Source organism: Heloderma suspectum, chromosome 4, assembly GCF_057233095.1.
Source record: "Heloderma suspectum isolate Gila_16-S chromosome 4, 16-S_ref, whole genome shotgun sequence".
Taxonomy (NCBI): Eukaryota; Metazoa; Chordata; class Lepidosauria; order Squamata; family Helodermatidae; genus Heloderma; species Heloderma suspectum.
Window position 1 is genome coordinate 251,118,761 of NC_139461.1, and position 20,470 is coordinate 251,139,230.

At 42.0% G+C, this 20,470-nt stretch overlaps 1 protein-coding gene across 1 annotated transcript; it reads right to left on the minus strand.

Moving 5' to 3' along the window:
• Positions 1–885: 885 nt before the first annotated feature.
• ELK4 (ETS transcription factor ELK4) lies at positions 886–20,338 on the minus strand. The gene is made up of 5 exons (XM_084853282.1): positions 20,088–20,338; positions 11,008–11,223; positions 8,396–9,283; positions 6,633–6,749; positions 886–5,346 (listed from the first exon to the last, which is right to left on the minus strand). Exons 2-5 carry the CDS (start codon positions 11,212–11,214, stop codon positions 5,248–5,250), a joined length of 1,311 nt encoding a protein of 436 aa, XP_084709408.1. The 5' UTR covers positions 11,215–11,223; positions 20,088–20,338; the 3' UTR covers positions 886–5,247.
• Between the last annotated feature and the right edge of the window lie 132 nt (positions 20,339–20,470).

The following is a 20,470-nucleotide window of genomic DNA, read 5'->3' on the forward strand; positions in this document are numbered from 1 at the left end:
GCATTTGCCCAGCCCTAAGTTAAGGGAAGAAAGGATTTAAACAAGGAAGTAGACCCTGGCTCAGTTCCCAGCTCGCTAAACCATGGCATAGCAACAATGGTAAAACCGTGGAATAAGCAACATACCTGTGTGCCCCTTCCTTCCCTCACTGCTTAGATTTGGAGTTTCATTAAACCAGAGTTACCCATTACATCCAAAACGGGGACGTGTGGTGAAGGCTGCAATCCTATATAATCCTAGGAAGAGCATCCCAGGCACCATAGGATGGTGGGGAGGGATAGGATGGAGACAAAAATTGCACTTGCAAGTCTCCTCCTTGCAGGCATGGAAGCTTCTGCTGCCCTTGCTGCTACAATGCCAGTGCTCCAACAGCAGTAAGGGGGAAAATGGGACTTGCCTGGGGCTGATCCAAAGCCCTCCTATCTCCCCAACACGCCCAGAAAGTGTGGGGGGGGGAGTATGCCAGCACTAGAGCCGTGGTACTTGTTTTCCCTCCAGCCATTCATCCCCAGCTTCAGCGCTGCCACTGTGACGCACTTGGCAGAGCTTTGGAGTTGGCCATTTCTCCACCATGGGTTCTCCCTCCCCCAGCTGTCTTTGGATTGCTCTGTTAACGTCAGTTTATTAACCAGGATCTTAAATGTACTTCAAACTATGGTTTAAGATCCTGGTTAATAAACTTACACTAACCTACATTCAGATGTAGTGGCTAACTGTGGTTTAATTTAACCAGGATGTAAGTAGCAAGGAAAGAAGGTGGCAAGGAGCAACTGTATGGTCTTGTCCCTTGATCCCGGCTGCTAGATTATGTTTTGGCAAGCTGGGAACTGAACATCTGAACCAGGCCACTGACAGTTACTGATATTTTACTTCATTTTTTTTTCACGTTGCAAGCATCTTTATTAAACACTCTCCTCCCCCTTCAGCCCTTAAGGATCACATTGCACTTTTCTCCAGTGCCACAGCCCTCAGCCTAATGCTTCCCTCTCAAGCAAAAAGTTGCAAATATCAGCAAGGATGTGGAACAGTTCAGCATCACTTATTATGATCATAACAGCATCAGTTATTATGACCCCACTGATTTTGCTAAATAAATAATCTCATACAGTTTATGTGATCCTGACAGCAATGGAGAATTTTAGGTTCTCTAGCATTTCTTCATGGTAATGGGTTCTTCATGCCTTCTCTCACAATCCACTTTCATATCAAACTGCAGGAAAAAAAACCTCATGGTGTGAACTTCAAATGACAACTGAAGCCCACCACATATGCTCAGGGGAATCAATAAAAAAATAAAGTCCTTGCTGCCTACTTATGAACTTTAAAAACATAATTTAGCTTGCCAAGCCTCACATAATATTTCTGTTTTTAAAAACAGAACTCGAATCAAGATAGTCAGCTTGATACAACACAAAGATGTGTCGTGTGAACAAGTGTTTATATGCGATTACATATAAAAACACAATAAAACCATAACTCAATATAACTCAAGCAGATAAACGAACAGTTTAGAATATCCCAAAGACTGTCAGAACCCTACTTGCTGAAACAACCATTAGACACCAATTCATGCTGACATATTATGCAAAATAAAAATTATGATTCTCTTTAACCATCAAAGAGAGACTGAACATATAACCAAGAGATAGTTAATTACCTTAAGAAAATGTAATCAAGTGCATTATGGTCAACAAAGTACATATACAAAGATAGAATGTGACACTTGTTCAGTCAAAATCTAACTTAGCTTGCACAAACAGTTGAAAAATATTTATTATGTAAAATAATGATAGATGTTTATATTTACTGTGTTGCAAAAAAATACACTATGCATGAAAGCAATTAGGATCTGTTCACCTCTCAGTCTCACTGAAGCACAAAACACAAAGTATCTATATTAGCTGGTTATCTTTAAAACAAAAACAAAACCTTGCAGCATTTAAACCCGAAATCTACTAGCACTAACTCAGTGAGAGAAGAGCTGCACTGAGTCCCTCCAGGGTGGTAAGAGGGCTATGTGCACATCACTAAAATGAGTTACTTGCTAGAAAACATTAAAAGGGTGTCTAGGTGAATTGGTGCAATGGCACAAGTTCACTATTAAAAGAAAGATGAAAGAAGAGGAGGGCAGGTCAAACAGCCAGCAAGAAGGACGGAGAATCCTATCCAGACCATTTACAAAAAACCTTGTACCAGTATAAAGAATTTTTTTTTAAAAAAACCCAAACTCTTTAGTTGCAGAGACAAGCTTGAACATGCAATGCCACAGATTTCCTTCCTCAGTGCCAAATGCATTAGCCGCTCCCCATTCTGGCTCCCAATAGCTCTCATTTCTAAATGAAAAGTATCCATCAAACAAGAGGCAGTCCGTTAGCTATAAACTCTCAAACCACCTACGTGTTAAGGATCAGGCAGGCAGGCAGGCAGGCAGGCACACAGAGGGAGATTCAAGATCACAGAGAAATAAAGAAGCCTCCATAAAATGAAGCCACAGAGCTCTATCAAATCACTAGGAACAAAAGAGCAACGCCTATACCTCAGGATGGACAGCCAACTTCCCAGTGCATCTTTTCTGAGATTGCTGGGGCTGGATTGCAAAACTAAGCTAAACAGAACTGCTACCAAGATTATCTAAGTTTGGGTTCACTTGTATATCTAAATGTATGTACTGTGCAGGTGCATCACATACCACACAAGACAGTACTATACTTGAACAAAGATAGCCTGACTTCTTCTACTGGCAGAGGGAGACAGAGAAGCAGAACTTTAAAACAACAATCTCTTTTTGAAATCTTTCCTACCCAATGAGGAGTCAGGCTAGAATGACTGCCCTTAAAAAGAGCCGCTCCTCTTTTTTTGCCCTGGAAGCAGTGTACAAATCACCGTGCAAACACAAGTATGCAGGATGCCTACTCTCACTTACTGTTTGCAGTTATTTTTCTGCATGCCTGTATTAAAAAGAATCTAGGAAATATTGCACATTCAATTTAGGCACAACAGGCATGGGCCTTTCAACTCTCTATTCGATCATCTGGAAAAGAAGTCAGCAACAAACCTCAGGCAACAGACAGAGCACACTGTTTGCAGTCTCTCTGGGCCCCCCGCTACATTCTTTTCCTCACACCAGACTTTTAATAGGAGTGTTTTTACAAGGACAGCCCAAAGCTCAAGCTTTTGCACTGTTCTTGCGAATGTTGCCTCACAAATGCTAGAAAGGATCTGGTTTACCCATTTCAATGCAGGCAGATCAGCAAATACCTCCTCCCTCCATACGGTACTCAATCTTGAGGGCACTCTTACATATAGGAGCACATTTGAAATTAACTGAGATCTTGTGGAAGTGCCTGAATAACTGTGTGAATCCCCCACTTGTCTTTAAAATGGGATGGATTCACAGCATAGCATTTCAAGCTTCTCTCAAATCCAGCATTTTACTCTTGTACTGGCGGTGCCGTTTCAAATAATGGCTCACTTTTCAGCATCTCCACTGCTGAAGACTCCACTAAAAGCCACCATTACAGTTGTGATAGGAAAGCTAAATTTAGTTCTTACTGGGCAGGTGGCCAGCACTCCCTAAGGCCAGCCACCACCACCCCTACACACACAGACACACACACACACACACACACACACACACCACATCTGTTCATAGGACAATTATCAGACACAATTCCTGGTATTTATCTTAACTTTCCAACAAATATCTACTTGAGGCTCCAAGTCTTAAGGTGCTTTCAGAAAGTGACTGATAGCCCTGCCACCTGCCAAACCAGGGTCTTGAGTGTGACATTTCTGAAAAAGTACCCTGGCTCCTCATGCATCTCTTTCTGAGCAATAACTACTTGTGTGTGTACATCTCTACCCAGGCTACCCCCCACACACACACTTCTCATTTCTGTTCTTACCATATAAGCAAGGCTTCCACATCAGTAAGCCAGCATAACATTACCAGCAGTCTTAACTATCATTGTGCTGAAGAAATCACTCAGGGTGGTTTGACCGCTGGTTTGCCACAAAGTTAAGTGCAGGCTGAAAGCAGCTTTTAGCTCTTTCAGACTACAAGTAGCTCATGCCAACTGGCCCTTTCCTACCCACAACCTCCTCACTAGCAGGAACACTTTCTAATAACTGCACAACATTTCTAGCTTTAGGGGCCTCTACATGCTGAAAACTTTAACCCAGCTCTTATTCAGTTTTCAAAGAAAAATGGATTACCCAGAGGTGTCAGGGGCCAAGCCAAGTGATGCCTCTTCTTTGAGTACCTCTTTTGTCAAAGAGGGAATAAAGAAAAGAATAAAATATAAGCATTCACTTCTCAAATGTCAGCTCTACATATGACATTATCAAGCAGCAAGACAACACTGCACACAGCATGTCAAATATATGCTTAACACAGTGGCACAACACATCCACTGCAAGGATCCTCAGTTAGCATTATTTGCTAATTTAAGGTCTTTGCTATTAGATATCAGGAAATTTCTTTGATTTTTGTTTTCTTTTTTGCCTACCAAGTAATATCAAACTTAAAGCATTCAAATACTTCTAGACAATCAAAGCAATTCATATGCATTTCTGAACTATTCACACTCACACACAATACTTGGGAGATGAACTGACATTTTTGCTAAGGATATACAGCTTGATCTTCTTTATCCATAGCTATCACCTTTAAGAGATTGCCCAGTTCTCTTCTGTGAAACTGTAAAATCCACGTGTAAAGTTTCTCCTTACAAAGACACAAGATTTTCCTGCTGTATTCCTGTATTAATAGTACAGAAATTCTCAATCCTAAAACCAAGCCTCTTTAAAAAAAATATCCAAGTATTTCTTGGAATGCCAGCTTCCAATAATGATTAATATTTTGATATGAAAAACAAGAGGCAGCAGCGGAAGGTTATCAGTCAAAAGGGAAGTTGTGTCTGTGATATCAGTTACTGCAGATTCAATCATTGCGTCCACACACAAAACGGTTCTTTTTACCAAGAGATGCTTTCTTCGACCAAAAGACGCAGGGGAGAGGAGAGCTCCTGGAGAAGAGTCTCCACTTAAGGCATTTTCATACGAATTCCCTTATGACTCGAAGGGAATTTTTGCAAAGGCATTTGAACTGGGAATGACAAAAGTCAAGTCAGTTTATATTGTGTCTGTGGAATTACAAACCACTCCTTTAAAACTGGATTACATAATTCTTGATGAAATGTTTTCCTCTTTTTTCCCCAATCTATATTTTTCCCACAAAGCCATACACTATGTCTTCTGTAAGTCTGGGGAGAAAGGCCCAGGAGTGGAGGGGCCATCCATTCCTGACACAGTAAATGGTCCATGTGTATTCAGCACCGATGGGAACTATAAAACAGAAACAGATGTTAAGGTTGCACGTATGTAAACGGCTACATTTTAAAAGGCTACACTCTTTTAAATTATTTACCTGCTTCATGAAAATCAACAAATGGTCAGTGTAAATGGATTCTCTACACCCTTTTCTCAGCTTAAAGTGTGATATTACAACATTGGAAGGATAAACATTCACCTCCTGTAATGCAATGGATCGAGGACCTTCCAATGCTTTCAACGATTGAATGGGTGGCATATAGATGCCACCTTCAAATGGATACTTATTTGGATATCTGGTCAGCTTCTGTTGAAGCCCATGTATAATTGCTAGAAAGTTGCATGCTCTTCATAGTTATTCATTGCTATGGGTATATAGAAATCCATGTATGCATATTAAAAAACTGGAAAAAATAAAATAAAGTAAAAGGGGAATTGGAAACTGGAGGTGCCCGTGGGTACTATGGCGCCTGCAGGTGCTGCATTGGGGGTCCCTGCGCTAAATTATCCCCCACATCTGGAAAGGAGTGTGGCACTTGCGTTAAAGGGAACAATTAATTTTTTATCTTACCAGAAGAAAATGGTTCGGCTTATCCCAATGACAAAACTATGCTCGCTATTCTGGATTAACACAAAGAATCCACTGTGTTAATGTTCATACTTCATTAAGAATTGCCATTAAAACAACAAAGGAAGATGTCACTTTCTAGTTTATTGTACTTGAACTGGAAAGCTTCCAAGGAATCTTGTACGACAATTAAGGAAGCTACAAGTTTTGACGATAAAGACTATGGCTCGCACTGCCCTTCCTAACCAGAAATGGAAATTCATTTCAGACTATGGCTTTCCATTTGGTTTTCAGGGCTAATACTAAACATAGTTTGCCAGTTCAGATGTCATGACATCTATGGTCAGCATTAAACTACAAACTGAAAGTGAAGCCATGTGCAAGAGGAAAGGAGGGAGCTCAAGAGCCTGTGGCTCATTTCTGATCCTCTGAAGTATATAGAGTAGGGGTGGGGAAAGTGTGGCCCTCCAGATGTTGTTGGACTCCAACTCCCAGCAGCCCTAGTCAGATGGTGACTAGGTGAGGGATAATGGGATTTGCAGTCCAGCAACATCTGGGGTGCCACACATTCTCTGTTCCCAATAAAGAGGATGGTCTAAATTGAGACTTACTTCTAAATGAATAAAGCAGCTCACATTTAAATGAACTTGTAAGAACAGGAGATATTTCTATTTTCAGAAAATCCTCTTGGCTCTGTAACAGTTCTCATCTGCAGTCATTTTCTGGAACTTACCTGGAAAAGGGTGTTAGCACCTTGTAATCTTGCTGGACTGAGGGGAGCAACTGGACTAAGAGTGCTCCAGAAATGGATACTGGAGAGCAAGGGGCTTGGGGTCAGCAAAATAGGCGTCTGCGAGACATACAGAATAATGTCACAAAACCAATTTGTGAGAGCATTTATTATCTGACACTCCAATTAACTTCAATGTAACTTGCAAGCACATAACACTACTGAGCCAAGGCACTTATTTCAACATAACTTAGGTGGGACCAGACACCCAAAATGGCAGTTGATCAAGAGTCTTAGAATTATACAGCCTTTGGTTACTGTGTGCAAACCTACAATAAAGTGGGAGATAGATGGAAGAGATTATAGCAAAGATGACTCCCTTAAAAGTGATATGAACTAATTCGCAACATCCGTGCTTTGTTCATGCTGCGTGAAAGTAAAAGTAATATCCTACCCTAGCCACAGCCCACACAGAAATATTACAAAGAACAAACACCTGAAATTCAGTAGATATTTTTACTCTACACAAACATAACCTCAAAGACACAAGGCAAAAACTGGGATAGACTTTGGACAATTATCTACATTTTCCAGGTGCAGCAAGAGGAGGAAATATAAGAAGACTACCTCACAGTGTCAGAACCCCACACCTATGGAGAAAAACTCTTTATTTCATTAGGGAATGAATCCTACTATCCTATTTTCTGCTCAGGTAACATTAAGGAAGCAAAGTAAAGCAAGTGAAGGGACTCAATGGCCTAGTAAAGCTCTCATTAATGTAGAGTGATGCCCTGAAAGTGGTCATAAAATAGAATTGGACAACTTTCACATTATTTTGGAAAAATGTAACATATAACAAGGAAATGGTCATGCAAGAGTCTCATTTGGTCCACATGCATTCATTGGATTCCACAGCCTACATCAGGAATGAAAGAAGCACTAATGCAGCCATATCCCATATTATATTGTACATAACCCTTCCAAAGCAGCTATTAGTACTCTTAGGAGCAGTACAGACCAAATGTTCTTGGCTACTTAACCATGGTTAAGTAACAGGGAACATGTTGTGGGACTGCATGTTCCCTAACACATTGTCTTTTGTGAAGCATGAATCCCACCTTCAGCACTTGGCTAACCATTATTTCTGCAGCAACAACATTAACCCTAGTTCACAGTGAGCTAGGATTCCTCCTTAACCTAGGATCTGAACCTATAAGTTGATATTTCAGATCCTGTGTTAAGCAGAAATCCTGGCTAAGCTTAGCTATGCTTAATGTTGCTGCAGCCATAACAGTTAACTATGGTTAGATTAGGCAGGAAGGATCTGCACCTCAAAAGGGAGGGAAGGTAATTGCTTAACCATGGTAAAATAATTAGCAACATTAAGTTTGCGCTGGTCCTTACTGGGAACAAACATGGAAAAATCAGCTTAGGAAGCCTGGAGCTCTTGAACGATTTTCATACTTCCTGTACAAAAGGTTCCAATAACCTTAGGCATTCTGGATCAACTACACATCCTGCCTTCATCCTATACAGACTAGTATAATGTAACGCACACACTGTGGTATTGTTGGAAATATACCTGATCACAGGCAACCTAGGTGAGATTTCCATCCAGTCTCTTAAATTTCTTCTTTTGCTCCCAACTTTCAAAGAATAGTTAACACACCTCTTCTCAAGAGGTCATCAAATCAGCAGTCATTTTTCTACCAAACTTCCTGTACACATACAGGATTTTGGTTAAAAGTAACAGAAGACAAGATTACCTGTGAAAAAAGTGCTGGTGTAAGAGAAGCAGTAGGGAGAGAAGGGCTTAGTATTCCCAGTGGACTTGGGTCACTGCCAGTAATGACCAGAGTGGGAGCAATCTCCAGCCCTTTGGGCTTTCTAGTTCGGCTGTTACGGAGCTCCTTTTCTAGCAGGGAAGAACTCTGCTCTTTTAACTCCAAGACTTGGTTCTGAGAATGTTCCAGCTGCTGGCAAGCCACAGACTCAGTGTCTGTGTCTATAACTAGATCAGGATTAGAGGTTAAAAGTGGCAAAGGAGACCTGGGAGGAACCTGGAGAGGAGGAGAAATGGAGGTTGCAGGAGTGAAATTGGTGGTCGAGCTTGGCAAGGATGCTGACGTTTCAGAGAGAGCCACTTTTGGTGTTACGAGAGACTCCAGGGCCTGGAGACTTTCATCTGAACCGGAAGGAAGAGTAGAGGCAGCTGATATAGTAGAGGTCAGTTGAGCAGTAGAGGCAAGGGGAGATACTGAAGGCTTTTTAGAGGACACGGTCACAAATTTTATGACTGAAGGTGTTGGATCCTGAGGAGCTTTTTTCTCTGCCAGTTTCTCAGTTGGGTTTTCCATCTTGATTGGCTTAAAGAGTTTTACACAAGAGGAGGAATTCAAGGAGTTCAAAGTAAATGAAGAATATAGGCCTGAGTGGATATAGTCATTGCGGCTAGAGGGTTTTGCACAGGACTGATGCTTCTCTTTCCCACAATTTTCCATGTCCTTTGTAGTGTTGCTAGCGTCTACAAAGCCTGCCTGTGCCTCAGCATCACCCTCAATCCTGCCAACCGCTAGTGGATCCATATTCAAAATCTCCGGATAGGACACGAACTTGTAAACAAACTTTTGACCATTCACTTTTTTGATGATGTTCTGTGGAAACATCAAAACATTAAAAGGCATCTGGCACTCCCTTCTGTTTAAATTCTTGCCATAGATGTGCTTCCATTGGTCAACCCAAGTCAACCCCACCTCAATTAAGAAATTACTTATATTTGAGGATGAGTATTATATGTTTATTACAGGGTGGATCCAGGCTACAATAGTCACACTTAGGACTTACTGACATGGCTGATTAAGAACCACTGTTTCCAAAAGGACCCAAGCACAACTAAATTAGTCTGAATCCAACCCTATACTGATATCCCACTCTTCCTTTTGGAAGCTCAAGAGTGGCTTGAGGTTCAAGGATTACCCATCCATAGTCAGCCATCCAGACTCTTATCAGGGTACACATGCCCACTTCGTTTCAACAAGCCTACCATATTTGGTGATTCCAGAATATTCACTGTTTAAAGAAAACATCATCATGCATCTCCAGTTGGCCACCCACACACCAAAAAACCCATCCATGTTCACTATAAATAAAACTGGATCTAAAACTTCATCACAACCCTTGATCATAATGGGTACAGATTCAGTCAATTACCTCTGTATTTCATGACCTTGATTCAGAAAGTAATGAAACTTAAGCCCAAATTCTGAAGGCAGGCACACTTGCATCAATGTGTGCACAGCATTACAGCACCAAGGTTAAATATTCAAAGGAGAGAACATTTATGTAACGTTTTGATGTAGCTGTACGGAAATGAGGAGCTGAAACATAGAACAGCATGAACTGCAGCCATTTCAATGCCTCTAAGCAATGTTTGGAGGCACTCATTTCCTTCTGTACTTATTGAAGTGTTGAATACTTCCATTTGTGTATCATAAGGTTCCATGCAGTGCTTAATAGCCAACCCAGTGTTATCCCAACTTAAGTTCTAATATGGGCAGTTGAAGCAGACATTCCTTCCAAAACACTTTTTTTCTTATCCCACCAGGACAGCTGCAAATTAAGTAATTTATTAGGAGGTCATGAAATATTTGCCTTTCTCGGACTGTGCTGAATATACTTATCTGGTGCGACTTCGGTTTCCAAAAAAATGTAGATAAAAAAGCAGTGCCTTTGCAGAAGAGGTGGGGCAGTTCCCAGGCTATTTGCTATATATATATATTTTTTTAAAAAAGCAATGAGAATACATCTCAAATAAAGAGAAGGTGGGAAAAAGGCAGCAGGCTACTTTGCAACAAACCTAACGAAGCATATTTTTAGGAGTGCCAAGTAAAAAGACCATTATTTTGTATTGTTAGGGCTTCCATTTCCCCCAGATGTGTGTTCTCTTTGGAGATCTGACAGCTACTTTTCATGGAAAGACTCCACTAAGTGCCAAAGACAGATTTTTTTCCATACATTATTAAATTAAGCATTCAAGTCTTTAAAAACTGAGGGCATGCCCATCTAAATCACAGGCACAAGTAATTGAGCTCTTAGATAACCAAGTTTGTTTTGCCAACAAAGCAAGGGGTTGGGTAGAATGGGAGCTTAATTGCTTGACAGCTTATACTATGCCATGAGACAACTGCACTCACTCCAGGCACCTTGACTAAGGCACAAATAACAGCTTTATTTGCATCCCAGTCAGCTCAATAGACCCTCATGGCAGCAAGGCCAAAACCTATGCCCTTGAAGTGAATGAAAAAAGCAACAAGGCTCGTTAAGCAGAGGCTACCATGCAAGGGGTTCAACATCCGACACAAACAAAAGGCTGAGTTACCTTCACATAATAGTATCTGAGAGCACGACTGAGTTTGTCGTAGTTCATACTGGGCTTGTTCTTACGGATCCCCCAGAGGCGAGCCACCTCTTCTGCCTGCAGAAGTTTGAACTCTCCGTCATTGGAGGTCCAACAGATGATATCCTTCTTCCGAGGCTCCTGAAGGAGTTGCAAAAGGAACTGCCACAAGGTGATAGCACTGTCCATAGCAATGAGCTGGAATTCAGAAGGAGAGAGGAGAGATGGTGGTCACAGGGGTCATGTACAACACTTTAGGAATGCATGTACATCTCCCCTACTTGGAGGTGGGCAGCAGGAATTCTGTATTCACAACAATTCATGCCACCAGACAGGAAAGATGGATTTCCAATAGAAACTAAGCATAAAAGCTTAGGAGACCCACATTCTCTGTACTCTTGCCTTTTCCACATGGGACTACATATAGCCCCATTTAGCTAAATCAGGTCAGTTTGGAGAGTCACACACGTTGCACTGATATTCAAAAAGCCCCTGCATGTTTCCACTTTTGACTTGCTTCAAAAGAAATTGCACCACTGTAGCAGCCAAATAAGACTTCTCCCTCCATTCAAGACAAAAATAGCACATACAGAAACAAAGCAACTGCAACGCAACCACAATTACAATTCACCCTTTTTCTCTTGAGAGAAAAAAGAGCTGAAAAAAGTTTCTGGGTTGTAGCCAGGATCTGCCTTCTACAAAAGGAAAGGACCTTTTGCAAGAGGAAGGGACCTCAGCCTGATTTGGGGGATCGCCCCACCCCCCCCATAGCTCACCCCATTCAGCAGGTTCTCCTGTCTCTCTGTGTAGCATTTTCAGAGGGCTGGATGGGCTGCCATGGGAAGAAGGAGACAGGGAAGTCCACTTCCACCAGCACAGCTGATCCAGTTTAAATCTGAACCCAACACTCTGTGTTCAAGGACTGACCTCCACGTTGCTTTTAGCATTGAAATCCCACTTTTGAATGAAATGTGAATTACAAAATACTAGTACCTAACAAACTATAGAGAATTAAAGTAACCAAGACTGAGGACTATTTCACATATTATCCAACAACAGTAAACCTATGTTTACCACCAAGTACATCCTTCACAAGAAACTTCAGGCAACCCTGGCTCCCTGATGAGTGTATCTGCAACTCCACATATTTGCAAACATGTGTTGGTTATATTCACATGTTACAATCCTAGGTGTACAACTAAAAAGAAATGCAATGTACGAAATGGCCATAATATTGTCCTCTAGGCCTTCAAGGCTATGTTAAGAGTATTAAGTTTTACAATAATCCTTTCTCAAAAAGAGAGGATGTGCGTCCAGGTAGCCATGAGAGTTGGCAACTTCTAAGTTCTATCATTAGATTACTTTTTTCTCCAATCTCCTACAACTGAAGAATGCAAGAGAGGTCCCCAGTTCTATACAGCAGATATGTACAGCACAATAATGCAAGATCATTCATGGATGGAAATATTCACCTGAGCATGCATTGGCTCTTGCTTCACTTCAGTGGGTATCCAACAGTGGCATACCCCTGCAAAATCCAACCCTTTAGCGGGTGCTGTTTACCCCCTTCCTCCAGGTTAAAAACAACGGCTAAAGAGAGAAGTGGAGCCAGCAGAGGAGACAGCAAAAGGACTTACTGTAAGACCACAAGGAGGGATGGTGCTTGAGTATTAGCATATCACTGCCCGCATGGCCTTCTGGCACAACAAACTGCTGAGGCACATGCACTACCAATTCTACAGTGGGGATTGGGTTGCACGTTCATACTCAAGGTAAAAGACTTCGTAATAAAAGATGAAGTCGACAACAAGAACAAGTAGCCTTCATGTAAAGTTTGATCTCCTTGTTGCTGTTTTCAAGTGCTTACTTTTTTCAGCTGTTGTCATACACTACATTTTAAAATCTGTTTTTAATCAAAATATTTGTATGTTTAATGATGTTTTAATTATTTGCTGTAAACCTTTGAGCACCATTAATTTTGTTGCTGAATAACAAGTACCATGTACACAAGTACCAAGAAAGACTCCACAGAAGGAGAAAATAGGCAGCCTAATCAGATATGTAAAAAGGATTAGCATAACGATTTAAATGGGGTTCAGCATTTCTGTTTAAATTATGCCATAGGGCAGGGTTTTTCCCTGCAGGTGGAGTCATAATGAGATTTTGCCAAGTGAACTAGTTGTTCAAGGGACTCAAAACATACACCAAGAAGATATGTGATATGAGTAGGATAACCTTGTAGTGCTTGTACACAGACTGTACTGGTAAAACAAACAGGCACACTGCCAGTGATGTGGCGTGGAAAAGTGCTTTACTTCCAGTGCTTTATTTTTCTGTGGAAACACTTAAGCTGAACCTGACCTGCAAGTATAACAACATCTTTGCACTGTTGTTGGCTGCTGATGGCCTGGGATAATCTTTTACAAGTATGAAGATTTAACACACTTCTTTTAGTGACGTGTTGACAGGTGTCAAGTTTAAGCTACAACATGGCCCAACTCTAGGAATGGGGTAGGCTAAAAATGAAAATATCCCTTAAGATTCTGGGTAATGCAGACTGAGTTTCCAAACTATGAAGAAAAACATTTTGAACTGGCAAACTGAGCAGCCTTGACATAAGAGTTTTTCCAATTTGTTTCATTGCACTGAAGTATCTATCAGCTGCTTCTAGAATGTCATAGCATGACTCAACTGGCCAGGATCTAGAGATCCTTGTGTGCAGCCCAAATGCTACTGCATGTACACTGGAGTATCCACAAGTTTCTCGAGCTGTACTGAATGCTGCTCTAGAGGGTCTCCCAACTTCGGGGAACATCTTTCAGGTCGCATGGTAGCAAGAGTAGGAAGGATAGGCCTGAGAGATCCTGGCAAATATTCAGTGGCTCCCCATATGGCCCCCTAAATCAGTCACAATCTGTTTTTTAAAGTGAAATATCAAAACTATCTTTAGCAATGAACAGGGAATTCTGACAACTAGCTTGAAAGTGTGCCTAAATCTATTCAGATTCAAAGAGGCGTCACCATTTTTATCATTGTTAAGCTAAGTGGGCACAATTCTTATTGCTGCAGTCAGTAATAAGTCAAAAAGTCAACTTTTCCCCCACTATAATGGTCCGGACATCTTTTCCAGGAAATTTTACTTGAGGTTACCCTTGATTCCTTCCTGTCTGCAAGCCTCCAAAAAGCATTTATCCACTACAGGTAAAATTAGTCACAACATGCATCGCTGTGTTTCCTGAAAAGTATGTTGCGCTCTACTGTGCGTATTATTTTTGTGGGTGCTGAAAGCTTTTTGCTCCTGTGATTGGATGTTTTTGAATCTTGATGTTTTATTTAATACATATATCTCCTCAAGTGCCTCCTAGGTGGAGAGGTAATTCATGAGTGTAATAAGTAATAGGACAATATATACAGCCTAGATGCTATGGCAATTAGACAGCTATTTCCTACAAACATTAGGCTAAAAACCCATAACACAAGCAGCATAAAAAGAGAGAGAGAATTCAAACAATTGAGAATAAATATAGTTGATGTAATAGGCTCTAGATAAGCAAACTGTAGCCACAGAAAGTCTGGAAACCTTAGGTGTATCATTAGCTTACAATTCCAGCCTCTTGCATTCCAGAAGGTGCTACCTAAGACACTATGTACACACACACAAGGAAGAAAACTACATGTACCTCTGGAGGTGACTTTTAAAGTTTCTACTGCAGCTGCTCATACGGCTGAGTGGGCAAGCCACTTTTCTTTTTAAAGTTGGCTTGCACATTTGCTTTGCAGCTGCAGAGCAAACTCCAAACACTTCCAGCTACATACACAGAAGGAGGAAAGTTCTTCCCCACATGTACAATATATTCAACATACACCTGGTCAGTGGCTATGAATTTGCTGTACACATACAAATCCAAAGTTAACATTTGGGAATTAATTCAATTTAAGCAAAAATCTTTATCCACCCAATTTATAGATGTGCATACAATCTAGTCCATCACAGCGAGGATCCAAAATCTACTTTATATATGCTGATGGGGTTTTTTAAATGTGTATTTGTTTTTCCTTTGGACAGCAGACCACCATGCTATATCATACAACTTTTGAAACACCTCTCAGTGTCAAAAGCTGTTTGCCGGGGGTGAGGGAGTGTGAGATTATGATAAATACAAGTAGTCTTTCTAGTTGTACACTTCTTCATATCCTGGCAAAGTGCGTATTGAATGTTTTTCACTCAAAAGTCTGCCAGAAGTCTGCTATTAATAGTTTCAGTGGCCTGGTTCATACATAACGACAACCCAGAGTATGGGTTGTCATTAAATTGTGGGTTGCCATTATGTGCAAATGCTGTACCATAGTTTAACTATGGGCTGTTAACCACAAACAACCCAGAAGAGAACCCATGTTTTGTTATTGAGTTATGAACTCTGATTGTTCGGGGTTAACAAACCATAGTTAAACCATAGTGCAGGGTTCGCATGTAACCACCACCCATGATTCAACTACAACCCTTACTCAACTTATACTCTGGGTTGTTGTTACTTGTGAACCAGGTCAGCATCAGCATCCTCATTTGACAAACGAGGCAAAATATGCAAGCACACTGCTGATGCTACAGAACCATTAAATAGCAGGAGCAATGGCTCGAGATCCAGAGAATGGTATTGAATCACATGAAGCTAAAATATGTAAACTGTTCTGAAGTCCTCAACAGGTTATGTCTGAGGAGAGATGCACAAAATCAGAGAGAGGAAAAGTAATCAACAGCTTGAATTCTTGTCACTTCAGATCTCAAAAAAAGATGAAGTCGACAACAAGAACAAGTAGCCTTCATGTAAAGTTTGATCTCCTTGTTGTTGTTTTCAAGTGCTTATTTTCAGCTGTTGTCATACACTACATTTTAAAATCTGTTTTTAAACAAAGTATTTGTAGGTTTAATGATGTTTTAATTATTTGCTGTAAACCTTTGAGTACCATTAAATGGAAAAGTGGCCTATACCTTTAAATATAAAAGAAAAACAGTTGCCAGTTTGTTAAAGTTATATTTCAGTGCATCTGAGAGACAGTTGAATTCTGACTAACACACTTAAATAATGCGCTGTTCCTAACATCAGCATATATAATTGAAAAATACAAATAGGGACCCCACAAAGAAGGGAGGGGGACTATGGGAACATTACACTACCCCTCTATAGTGCTATGGTTTAGGGTTGGGGCAGCCATCCCTAAACCATATGATACAATATGTGGAGAAGGGGATTATACCCTCCCAGTACTGTATGTAAGCATGTGGAAGGAACTGGGCATGAGGAACGGGCATCTGACTGTGGACATTCACCCAAGCTCACTTCGCCCCACAAGTTCCTTTAAGGTGTTGGGGGTCTGCCCCCTTTACAGTGTAACTAGTCCTTTGGGGGAAATGTTAATTTGGATCAGAGGAGGCACTTTCCTCATTGATCCCAATTATCCACCCAAAAGCTTTTTTTAAGCAGCACAAGGGGAAGATCCTCAAACAGCCTTCAATCAGGGATGGGCAACCTGCAGCCCTCAGCCTAATTTGAAAAGCTATCTGCATGCGATCATTTCAGACCTCTGGCCAGAGCAATCTGTCCTTCCCTGGCAGCCCAGTGCACGGGGAGGGAGAGTGGGGAGATCAAAGACCGGGGGGAGGGAGCAGAAAGAGAGGAAGAAGAGAGTTGGCTCTTGCCCTGCCAAATGCTGGCTTCAGTCCCCCTCACCACCAATGAGCAGCCCCTGACAGATTACCCATGAGGGAATGTGACCCTCAACAAAAAAATAATGGTGGGGGGTTGAGTTCCATCAGTCATACATCTTCTGATTGCAATTCCTCTCTGTGCATTCTTCTTCCTGAAGGGAAGCAAGCAGCAAGCCTAACACCCATCCAGAACAGGGAAAGTTGCAAACCTGGGGAGACCCCCAGTAAGCAGAAACCATCCCCTTCTCTCTGGGTGGCCTCATTTCATTGCCACATCGGTCGGCACAGGACCATCCACTTTGCTATTATTTGGAGAAAATATTTACACACACGTCTACATTGATGCTTAGAAAATTTTGTTTTAAGCAAATGTTAGGATCTTATGAGCATTTCCGATAAAGAAATCAAAGTTCACGGGAGAAAAGGTAAGCTTACAGAGTTGATTACAAATAGCTAACGTATCCTTCCAGAGATCAAAGTCTTGCAGTTCCATTGAGGATTTCAATGCTTTAGCAGTTGCTTTCATCCCAGTTCTTGGCATGTATGCGCATGTGCGCACATACACTCACATGCAGAGACATTTGTCCACCAACTTCACTCCACAAAATGAAGCCCTCGTGTTTTCATGCAAATGACTCAGATACTGTTAAAGTGTCCCAGCTCACTTACTTCTTTAGAACTAAGCTTTCAGAAGCATGTCTGCAGAGATCTTTAATACATACAGCAAGAGGTTCTTGTATACAGTATTAACAATCTTTCAATTCCCCGCCCCCACCCCTCAAGAGAAGTGGGATAGGAGATCCTCTGCTGGAAAAAAAAGGCTAAAATGAGCAAATCCAGCTGGTAAACATGAACCCCTCTGCCAGTTTTGGAGCTTTCAAAAATATACATTGGTTTATTTTTCCAGTTAGTTCCTACCAGCCACAAAAACATCCTGCTGTGTCTCTCTGCTCCAGTTGCCGCCCACTACTGTTGTTGTTGTACCTCTTGGCCAAAGTAGCAGCAAAGGGAACACAGCACAAACTTAAGGAAACCGGTATGCAGCAAGCAAAGCGGAGCATGGTTTTTTTTTAATGTGATGGCAAAAGGGAAGAAGAGGGCTGCAATAGATGAGATATGGAGGCAATGAAGTAACAGGGAGAAGATAGGGGTAATCAAGGAAAGAGGAAAATCCCTTCGAACAACAGCCAAAGTAGATCAGTTGCTGCAAGAATAGGGGTGGGCAGAAGTTAGACAGGGATCTACTGGTAGATCTTTGGGTGATTTGCAGTAGATTGCAAGAGTTTCTAACTCCCTATTGTTTAACAGTTAGCAACAACTAAAAGACTTTCCCCCACCCCTAAATTAAGTTGCTGAAAAAGAATGCTTGGGGGGAAACCAGGTATGGACTTTTGTGTGCAGTACTTGTAAGCTAGGTTCTGGTACTGATCATGAATTCCTGAACTCAGCATGCACTCAGAGGCACCCTGTTCCTTAACTCTTAATGTATGTCCACCCACCTGAGCCACTATTTTGCACCTGGCTCCAACTGATGGATCCCAAGGTTCTAGTAAAAACCAAAGCGGACCTCACAAGCCTGAAGTACGCCCACCCTTGGATTAAAATAAAATAAGGGATGATCATGAAAGGAACATGGATGAGGGGAAATACTAGAACATTCTGAGAAGTCTGAATGGGGTAGGAAAGAGTAAGTTGTGGGGGAGAAAGGTTAGAAGAGGTTCAGCAAGAGTTTGTACAGGGGCCACAGAGAAGCACGCCTCAGAGCTGAGGAGCACAGGAGAGGAAAACAGCAGGAAGTGAGGGAGATGCCTGAGGTGTGGAACTCAAATCACATAAGAAGGACTTCTAACTGGTTTTATCATTCACAATCAGGATTTTTAGACATAAGAGAGCAGAGTTTACCCATACTTTCAAGTGTGTGTTTACAAGGTAGAGTGAGGGTGCTAAACTACATTAATGACTGGTAGCAAAGAACTAGGCTTAAATCAACATGGAATTAAATACTGTGATCTTGTATAGGCACAGGTCATGTTCACATAAGTAATTTTAGTTTAACAAATGCTTTTAAAGACTTAGCACCCTTGGTACCATTCAAACAGTGAAGCTGAATGGGAGCATGGATTTTTCTTTAAAGAGTTTGTGTGACCATTACAAGAGAAGAGCCTGTTCTTCCCCTTGCCAGGCTGTGTATCTGCCCTTTACAGAAAGTATGATTACTTTCGGAAGCACAACAAAAAACTGTCAGATAAGCCCCACATTACCTCCTGTCCTTATGAAACATACAACCAGTACAGAGGATGTGTTCTCCTGAATGAACCCTGCAGAAAAACCAACACAGCTTGCTTACATTCATGCAAATAAAGTCTCAGGTACTGAGGAACTGTCACAAGCGGCAACAACCTGAACTGTGTGTAAGAGAGAGCAAAGTAGGGTGATGGGCCCCAGGGATGACACGAGAGGAGATCCTGAAGAGGGAGGCAACTGGGCAAATAACAGCATGACTTAGGAGCCACATCTGAAAATTTCAGTACAGAGCAGAATGGAGCACTGGGGTTAAATTCCACATGATGGGACTGGGAGTGAAACCCCAAGGGCTATAGCACAATGTAAAGATATCAGGAAGAACTAATGCGGTCCTGCCAATATAGTCTGGCAGATACAGATTCGGGCTGGTTAGACCAGGAAGAGATTTCCAAATATTTGCTCAGTCAATCTCACACAATTCTCTCTCTCTCTCTCTGCCTCAGCTCTTTATCTGTTAAATGACAGTACTAGTTACAAAAGAACTGCTATAATGAATGAATAACACATGCAAAGCAGCATGTGCATCAGTAGTGGTATATGAATTAATAATAATAATCAGGAAATGATTAATAAAATCAAGTTAGCAATTACAGAGTTGGGTAGGCACCTCTGTCAGGGCAGAGCTGAGAACAAATGGAGAAATGCATAAAGCAACTCCAGCATAAAGCAACTCCACAAGGGAAACTGCAAGCACCCCAGATGGAATCATGAACCACAGGGCAGTGGAGCGGGGAACAGGGCAAGGAGGAGCGCGGAAGAAGAAAAAGAAGCGGACTTAGCCTTAATCGGGTTTCAGGCCCAGAGCCTTTTATAAAAGCCCCAGCTCAACCCTTGCATACACATAACAACAACAACATTAATAATAATAACGGTCCCCTGAGCGTGTGCAGAGCGTATTTCTGTAAACCTCTAAAACTAGACCCATCTCTCAGGCAGAGAGAATTAGTGGCCGCGGCTCACAGTCCACAGCGTGTGCGCCTTGCAGGACGATTCTGGCAAAGCGGGTACGAGGGGAACAAAAAGAAGGGTCCCGGGCCGGCCTCGCGCTCACCTAGGAGGAGCCCCCCGGGCGCCAGGCGTCCCCGTACGACGGCAGGTGCTGAGCTCCCTGCCGAGTCTCTGCCTTTCATGGCCGGCAGCCCCCGCGGAGACTCGAACTTCGGGTCCCCATCCCTTCGCGGCCAAAAGCGAAACAGGGGGGCGCGTTGCAAGACGCGTCTTGCAGCCCACTCGCTTACTCCGAAACAGGGAGACACCCCAGCCCCATTACGGCCGCCGTAGCCCACACTTCCGCCACCCCCCGGGAAAAAGAGGAAAGAAACTTAGGGAAATAAACCAATCACAGCAGCCATATTGGGAAGGTAGACCAATGAGAGGCCTCGTCCCGCCTCCCTCCCGTAGGGCACTCTGGAGATTGGAGTTTCTAGTAAATGG

Bases quoted from the DNA above. Each gene is read 5' to 3' on its own strand.
- ELK4 (XM_084853282.1), bottom strand. From the start codon at position 11,214: ATGGACAGTGCTATCACCTTGTGGCAGTTCCTTTTGCAACTCCTTCAG. The intron at 6,750-8,395 runs GTAATCTTGTCT...TATGTCTCGCAG, and splicing joins CACCAGCACTTTTTTCACAG to ACGCCTATTTTGCTGACCCC. The intron at 5,347-6,632 runs GTAAGTTCCAGA...TCTGTTTTATAG, and splicing joins GTGCTAACACCCTTTTCCAG to TTCCCATCGGTGCTGAATAC.